Source organism: Lagopus muta, chromosome 7, assembly GCF_023343835.1.
Source record: "Lagopus muta isolate bLagMut1 chromosome 7, bLagMut1 primary, whole genome shotgun sequence".
In the NCBI taxonomy this organism is placed as follows: domain Eukaryota; kingdom Metazoa; phylum Chordata; class Aves; order Galliformes; family Phasianidae; genus Lagopus; species Lagopus muta.
The window spans coordinates 14,370,067-14,379,047 of record NC_064439.1 but is presented as its reverse complement, the minus strand read 5'-3'; the positions used below and the strand labels follow the sequence as shown (position 1 = coordinate 14,379,047).

Here is an 8,981-nt window from a genome sequence, read left to right as displayed (position 1 = left end):
CTAACAGAACATGAGTTTCACTTTTTGTAGATGTTAGAATTTGTAATATATCTTTCTAACGTATCCTGTACATATTAAATAAACTGAAAGGCTCCTCTTGTAGTGCATTAATTTAGCAAGCACACTCAGTATTTTTCCAGTACCATTCGTATTACAGTTATTCGCCCGCAAATGTAATTAATATCTAAAAGTGCACACAGTTAGGCCCCCCTCCCTCTCCATAACCTGTTTCAATGCTGAAACCCAGACGTAGACTGGAAACATTATGCTACTGCAGCTACTCTACCCATGGTTAGAAATGTGTGACTAGAACATTCTTAAACTATACAAGAACTGAATTATATACAAGAACCAAAAGGACAGTCTGTATTTACATAAGAAACTTCCACTACCACAGCATTGTACCAAGAACTCAAACAGTGTTACAGTCGGTATTTACTTAGGTTTTAGCTGTAAATCAGTATAACAAAACCTAGCTCAGGAAACACCCTGAAAAAATGAACATATGTATTAAATATGACTTTGTTATGCCACAGGACAAACATCCATTGCTGGATACACTTACAAGTTCAGTGTTCGCAATAGTATGCTGTTCTATAAAGCAACTAAGAAGTTCCAGACAGGTCACTGGGGGAAAAAAGAGAAAAAAAAAGGAAAAAGGACAGCAGATGTCACATGAGGAATTAGACCTGAATAACTAAACCAAACTGCCAGCATAAGAGAGTCACTGCATGCAGAAACCCCTCGGAAAAGCATCATACCGGCCTGCACAGCGTGCTGCATTGTAATACACGTGCCTAAGATGGAACTGCACTGATTATTTTTTTCATAGAACTTTTCCATACCAAGTGGGAATATTTTAAGGTTAAATTCCAGATTATCCAGTTTGAGATTTAGAGCTTTACTCTCCAACAAATCCAGTGTATGAACCTATACTGTAATTTTCAAATGCTACTGTAAAAAAAAAAAAAAAAAAAGGCAAACTATAAACTTTTTAATTTGCTATTTTACAATGAATTTTTCAAAGAAATCCAAACAAGCAAAGTGTTGTCTCTGATTTGCATTAAAGTGGTAAAACACTTCTCCTGTTTTTCCCCTCCCCCAAAAGTGCAAAAATCAAGTTGCTTCTTGGTCCACAAACATAATACATCATATACAGTGAGAGATTTTCCTCCTGATGGAATACTGCTTCCAACCCATCACTTCCAGTTTGCACTCCATGAAAATGTCAGCGTCCAAAGATGGCATTCAATTCCAGTAGGATTAATTCTACAATCTGGTTCTGGTACACTGTATGGACTGCTATGTTACCAGTCTCTTTCTCCGGTTTTAATAAGGTTGGACCAAAAACTATTGCTATGCTCTGATAGGTCATTCGGTTCTTTTCTCCATTTTCTACAACTCTGAAAGAGAAAAAAATAAACACAAAGAAGATGTATCAGTGCTAGAATAATGGGATGACAGAAAAGTAGTCCAAAGCAAATGACTATTCATGATATTTAATGACTACTAGTCTTGTAAGCACAAAGCTGCTGCGATTCCCTCCTCTGCAAAAAAAGTTTTGCTGTGTGATACTATTTTTGAAATCCTCACTATTTCTTTAACATAAGACAGTAAGCATCACAATTATGCCACATCCTCCTGATGCTCTGCAAGCTTGTACAAATACAGACTGATAAATTCCTTTTATCAAGTCCAATATACGCAAGAAAAGCACAGTGGGCACTGCCACCTCCCTTTTCTTAACTTGATTATTTAGCTTTAAGGGAGTATTGGCAATACAAAGCCTTTCCCTCTGATTCTTACCTCTTCAGGTGTCTGAAGAGCACTTGCATAGTGTCCTGATTTGGTTTTGGCAACTGTTTGATTAGATCTTTAACAGCATTGACACGCTGTCTCGGTTCTTGCTCTGCAGGAGGAAGAAGTGTAGAAACAAAACCTCAGTAATTCTGTACAAAACTTCGTGATAAAAATTAACAGACTGGGGCTAAAAGCTTTGATTTCGCAGGGCTGATATCAGAGAGCATGCTGCCACCTCCTGGGCAGCCTGTATATTACTGAGAGAACTTCAGGTAAGCCTTGTGAACATTCATAACCAAAACATTCTACAATAACCAAATTGCTCCTATTGAGCAGAACTTGTATCAAAAGCATGGAACTGCTTTCCATACTTACTAATTGCATTGACAAAGTCATTGAAGTGGTTGTAAGTGAACAGCGGCTCTGGCAGTTCTCTGAAAAACATCTTTAGAGCTCCTGTGATGACGTGTATATCTTCCCATTTACTGTCATTTAAGTCAAGCTTCTCATCTGAGAGAGAAAAATGAATAATTAATGTTAATAATTTAACTACAAAGGCCTAGTTAAAAATGTTAATTCCTTTTCTCTCCCGCGTTTATTGCTTTTAAAATATGGAAGATGGGTAACCTGCTTCAGCCTCTTCACTGCTGGGTACAGAGCTGCAACAGTGTGAAATCTTTTACATTTATAGGTGGCTTGAAGAGTACTTTTCAGAACAAATTCTGTGTGAGATGCTCATAAGGCTGCATCACAGCAACCTTGCATGCTCTTAGAAGGGCTAAAACACTGTCAACAATCCAGCCCAATCCAGCAATTCCACCCTAACCTGGAAGCAGGTTCTCTTCAGAGCCTGTATGAAAAGGGCAGTCAAACTCTGCCTACTGCACTACGTGCAGTCCTACCAAGGAGGCTTTCCAGAGAAGAATCTCAACTCTGGAGGTAACCCAGAATTTACTTTTAGACCTGATTAATCAGGAAATGACTGATCAAATCATAGTGCTCAGGTGAGCTACTGTTCATCTTCCCACCCACAGGCTACCTATTGATTCCCACTATAGCACTACACAGAACACTACATACACTATAGCACAGATACAGAAAGAGGTTTTATACATGAGAGTACTGTCAAGCTAACAATCCCCATACTAATCTTGCTAAAAAACATTAACTTACAAGTTTAACACTAGTAGAAGCTTGGCATTCTGTTTTTCCATAAGGTATGTAGTTTGGGGTTCTTTAGCCATTTTTTCCCTCTTGAATTCTATTACCACCTTTCTTCAGAAAAATGCTCTAGCAATGTCTCCATGTAAGACCAAACCTCCAGGCTGTTAGGGTGGTGGCTTTTTTGTTTATTTTGATAGGGTTTGGTGGTTTCATCTTTCTGTGTGTGTGTGTGTGTGTGTGTGTGTGTGTGTGTGTGTGTGTTTACACACTAAATTCTGCAATTTTGAAGTAACCTTAAGGATGGCCATCGTTTCTCAAGAAAAGCTGCAGTTACACATTAAGAAATCATTTCTCATGAGTTCTTTCAAACTTCAAGCAATCTGAAAAGCTAAGCTGCTGTAATGTAGTTGATGAAGACTTACCATGATTGACTGCAAATCTTAGCTTCTGTATCACTGCAAGATTACCACTAACTCGGTATAAGCCATCAACATCTAATCCTAAAATAAAGGGATAAACCAACTTTAATCTTTCATGCACACAGGTTCTGAAATCACTAGGCTCCTTGCTCACAGGTCTACTCTGTAAAATCAAAACCTAAAGCTGCCCAGTTAATCTTGTGCTAACGATCACTTCGCTCGGCAATAAACATTTCTCTAGATTTTTTGATGGGCAGGGCACATCACAGAAGGTTTAGTTTGCTGAAAAAGGTTTTGTACTATCAAGCTCAAAGTAATCTTCAAAGCTTCCTATGCAGAAGAATAGGAGTAAATGAGGTACTGGCTTCAAGTTTTCCCAGTAAGACTGGAGACGCCATTTAAAATGCTTGTAGTGGGTGAAGGGAGGGATATATGCAGAGTCCAACATGCAAGAACCGAGTGTTTTGTGGATGTTCCATTTTTTAATTTATGGTTAAGAAATATCAAATCAGGCATAAAAGAGCATCTCAAAGTTGTCCAGTGACCAGGTTTGCATGAAGGAACAACATGCCTGCATACTCACTACCCAACAGCCTTTAGAAGTAAATGGGTAGCCCTTGCTTTCACAGTACTGTGACACTCAGCCAGGGAAAGAAGAAAACTGTCTCTGTGGATGCTACTGCAATTAGTCAGAATTGATTAGCAGGTAAAGAATTAAATTGAAATGCCACTTGAATACAGCACATGAGTCAGTGCCCCTGAGAGGGTGAGTGTTGCCAGAATACCTTCAGACCCTGTGGCTCATAGAGCAGTCTGATGCAATACAGCACAGTTACCAGCACCATCTGGCATATCCCTTCTCCCCATAATCCACTAGCCATTCCTTTACAAAAAGAACAGCTTTGATGTGTGTTGGAAGTAAAAAGAGTTGAAGTAGGAAAAAAAGCTGCTCATTTCTGTCAGCTTCCCCTCAGGTATTTAAAAAGGGAAAACTTCACCACCATCTTCACTGCAGTGCTATTTTAAAATATAAAAAATTAAAAAAAAAAAAAGGGGGAAAAATAGCCCCTCTCTATCAAACTGTGGACCTCAAATGGAATAAAGCCTGCTGTTACAAACAAGAAGGGAGTTTGATCAGTTTGTTGGCCTACAGTATCACAATGGAAACGGTTATTTTTTTCCCTTCCAGGACACAAGGCAACAGCACTGAGAAAGAAAACAATATGCTGCAAAAAGCCCTAAGTTCCCATGGAAAATGCCTTAAAATTCACTTCTGGTATTCCCTCGTAAACACTCTGATCTCAATATTATGTTCTCAAATTAACAGACCATCTGAGCAATGGCAAGAGACAAGCAAGAAGCCCAATCTAAAGTACAAACAAGTCAGGAATTACAACCAAGAAATTTCAAAAAAATAACTGGATAAGTCCTTGGTATCAGACAGCTCCCATCAGACAGTCACACGTAACTTCTGAAAGTCTCTCTTCTCCTGCAGTAAAACTTTGATGATAAGCTCTTCTATGACTTCTTGTAATTTCTCCCCCTTTAGACCCTTACTGCCAAAAAGCTGTTCAGCATTCTCCTCATTGTGAAAGATACTGAAGTAGATCAATTCCTCTGCTGTAAGACTTCCTTCCCTCTCCCCACACTGGATTCCACTGGATACCTTTCCACTCTCAAAAACTCATTACCGACAGACACATGTCAGATTATTTTCTCTAACAAATCAACAGCACATTAAGGATTAAAGCATTCAAAATTAGACAGCGTGATGAGCAAGAGGGGTTTAAAGACAAACATAAAATTCACCATACCATGTTCCTCAACATGCTCAATGCACAGCTTCACGAACTTTGGCACCGTGCTGTTTTCTCTTTGACACAAGCTGGTGAGATTGGAACCAAACACTTGATCTGGAACCAAGTAAAGAGACTGATTTACAGTGGAACAGGACTCGAGTGACAGAACTAGTTCAGGTTAAAACCTCTACAAAGAGCAAAAAGTACTGGATACAATTGTTGCATTATTAGAGTGAAAGGGAGTAAAGTTCTGAAAAGAGTCCTTAACAGCTCCCAGAAAGAACAAGTGTCAGCAGTCACCCAAACATGAGTCTAGGGGGGAGGAACTTTTGGTACTGAAATCGTTAAAATCCATCAGAAGAAAACTTAGAAGAATCATACAGTCATTACTGCAGTGAAAATCTAATGGATTCAAATGTTCTGTTGTACTTCATTCCTCTCTGGAGTTCAAAATATATAATCTTTGATTAAAAAAAAAATCTGAACAGAAAAATTTTAACCCAAATGAAAGCATTCGGGGAGAGAAACATTATTCTCCATTACACCTACTGTTTAATCCAGCATTACATATTCATTTAAGAGAAAGGTTTCAATATTGAGCTTATTTCTAACACATTTAAGCTCTGAAAGGACTACATAAAAGATAGAGCTTTGCACAGCTCTGACTGCATGTGTGACTGTGCATAGGCAACATGGCCGCGAGGTTGCAGTTCAAATACAAACACTCATGGACAACGTCCATCTTTTCAGATACTGGGCGTCTTGCCCTCAAAATTACACAAAAGGCAGTGGGAGGTTCTCTGTCATAAAATAGAGCAAAAATGACAATCAGCTTTGGCAGAGAACATGTTGCAAAGTCTTAGTGTTTCACAGACACGTTAATTCTCCTTGTTCAGATCAGATGGTAGCACTGAAACGTTCCCCAGACTCATATGGTTTCATCATATGCCCAAATAACAGATGACATCCCAAGTTCAGATGCATGAGACTGAAACACGGTCTTGAAATATAGAAGCAAAGCTCAGACTCAAAAGGAAGAAAGTTTTATTTTATCTTTTGAAGGCAGCATGTAAGTGACCATCTTTGCAGTACTTAATACATTTCACTTCAGAGCTTATGCAAGAGAGAAACTGCTCTTGCATTTGAACCATGCATAGCATCTAGCCCATTTTTCATGTTTAGTAACAACATTTGCATTTGATAACTGCTTTGGGAAATCCAAACAGCACACCAAACCAATTATACAGTAAGAAAATTGGTATTATTAGCTGTATGCATAAAGGCCAGCGCCCCAAAACATCTCATTCCTGCTGCTCCTACTCACACAGCCAGCTGTATAAGCAGAATCAGTAGCAAAGGGTTGAAAAAGGCCACGCAGCAGAAAGGCAGACTAGCAAGCAGCTGTAGCAGGTAAAACAACGCAGATTAGATAGGACAAGAAATTACTGGTACATAACAAAATTATTTGCTGCAACTGCTTCTGACCGTAACAATTTCCACACACGGGAGAACCTTACTTGTTTCCCCCATTTTAAAGCAGCTTTTGTAATTCTGTTTTTCCATGTAAAAAATGTTTAGCACAGCTACTTCTCACTTTGATGCATGCTGTTTCAAGGGTGTTTTGTAAAAATTTTTCATTTTTTCAACTCATATTCCATTTGACAAGCTTTCATTTACTAAGCTTAATAGCAGCCACAAAGTACACTGGGCTTCAGATAAACTTCCGTATTTTTCACTCATACAGTAAATGTAAAACTGTACAGCACAGATCCAACTGTTAAAGTTTATATCATGCTTTTAAATAAAAACAAACTCTTTGTTCCTTAGTGTCTTTATTTAAAAATCCAATCATCAGCATGCACGTGTACAAGTTAAACTTGGCTTAGCATTCACTATTGCTCATGGCAGCAGTTACGTCATTGAGAATTCACATGAATTCTAAGCTGTAAAGCAGGGCAAAAACATCAAAGTCTGGGAAAAATGCCTCCTTACTTCAAACAAAAAATTCATCACTTACAGTTAAATTATATTTGCAGATACACAAATATATCAAATGCCACATGCAACAGAAGCACATCTGTTAAAGTATGCAGTTAGGCAAATCACAGTCAGATTGGGTCTGATATTTGCCTACCCATCTGCTATTTTGACCCTAGTAGAGCACCACCTATGAGTCCTGCTAAAGCATACAAACAAATAAATTAAGTTTTACAGTGAGTACCAGGAATTACCAAGAAGAAATTTACACAATCACATTAATTTAGACCTGTTCAAAAACTTCTCTCTTTCAGAGTTCTTACAAATGTGATAGATGGAAGTATATATTAAGCTATCAATCGTTTCATAAGTTGGATTCAAGAATATCTATAAAACTCATTCTTTGTGGAAAAAAAAAAACTCCAAAAAAACGTATACATAAAAAAAAGGTTAGGGAAAAAGGATGTTGGAGTTGAGACTCCTTTAGCCTCATCCTTTTTCTGCCTAAACATTTCATTTCTAATGAGATGGCACATATTTCTCTGGTTCCATCCAGACTAAAAACACCCCTGTAAAACACGAGCATGTGCTCAGCTCAGTAACAAAGGGACAATCTTCCTTTCCCTTGTTTGCACAAACCATTATTTGGCTATACAAAATTCCCAGCTCAGAGCAGCAGACCAAATGGACTTTCTAGCTCAGAAGTGCTGTGACTCCACAGGGGCTCCTGGGCTCTCATTTTCCACTTCAGTTTTGCCAATAATGGGATGAAAAGGACATCCTTGACAAAGTTTAGTAGCTAACAGCATTGCTCAGAAGACTCAGAAGAACAACAAACAATCACCAGTTTCACTATCCAAGACTTGTTAGGCAGGCCACATTCATGTTTTACTCTAAAACTAGATGACATGAACCCCATTTTACACGTGAATTATCAAATTCAGTTTCTCAAATTATTTCCTTTGTTAAAAAGGTTCATTTACCCTTAATGTAGCCTTTTTCACGGACAGCCTGTAATGTAGGTCGTCGTGTGAGAAACTTCTTGAGCTTCGTTTTGGTCTTTTTCTGATCTGTGGTATCGATATTGCTAGGCATTTTCACCGCTGGAAATAAAAATACAGTGAGTAAGAATATTCACAAGAACAACTTTTTTTTAACACTGGTTCCTTGGAAAAGAAATTCGACAACAAATACAGAGAAACACAGAAGAAAAAAAAGAAAATCAACTATTCAAATTCACACTGCATTCACATTTTCCTTTTTTTTTTTTTTTTTAATTTCTTGTACATAGCATCCATTTTTCAAACTGCCAAGAGGCTAACCTGTCACCAAGTGCTGTGTGTGAAAATAACTACATAGTAACTTAAAATAACATGGAATTTAAAACATATAGCTGTGTTTCAGAACTAGCCCTGGCTCTCACCAAGCATTTTAAATTAAATAAGTACTTCCTTTCAATCTACGTGCAGCCCAGAAGTAAAGGACAAAACAGAATGCCTGATTAATATATTGCATTGCAAAGAAAAATTTCTGTGGCTGGAAGAACTTTCTTTCGAATTCTGAGTGTGAGATTAAAAATGTTTCATTTCTGTAAATGATCCAATATAGGGTTAGCAACTTACTGAAACTGAAGTGTAAGTTAACAGTGAAAATGTTTACAGGTGCTGCACCATGGACAAAAAAGTAAAACTATCCAAATCTGTTTCGAATAAGGGCAAAGAGATTCTTATGCAAAACAATTTATGCCAGAGAAAACAAAAAACATCCAATTACTTCTACACATTGGACAAAAGTGAGTATACCTTGAGAATAGATTATTTCT

At 37.9% G+C, this 8,981-nt stretch overlaps 1 protein-coding gene across 4 annotated transcripts in view; it reads right to left on the bottom strand.

The window, feature by feature from the left end:
- Nucleotides 1-961: 961 nt before the first annotated feature.
- The window catches only part of ARHGAP12 (Rho GTPase activating protein 12), a 64,914-nt gene continuing 56,894 nt past the window's right edge, over nt 962-8,981 (bottom strand). For all 4 annotated transcript variants that reach the window (XM_048952306.1, XM_048952307.1, XM_048952308.1 and 1 more), the window contains 6 exons: nt 8,143-8,262; nt 5,198-5,296; nt 3,387-3,464; nt 2,176-2,310; nt 1,807-1,909; nt 962-1,403 (listed from right to left, as the gene is read on the bottom strand). In XM_048952306.1, the coding sequence (XP_048808263.1) occupies nt 1,229-1,403; nt 1,807-1,909; nt 2,176-2,310; nt 3,387-3,464; nt 5,198-5,296; nt 8,143-8,262 (710 nt within the window). In that variant the 3' untranslated portion in view covers nt 962-1,228. The remainder of the gene's footprint in view (nt 1,404-1,806; nt 1,910-2,175; nt 2,311-3,386; nt 3,465-5,197; nt 5,297-8,142; nt 8,263-8,981) is intronic.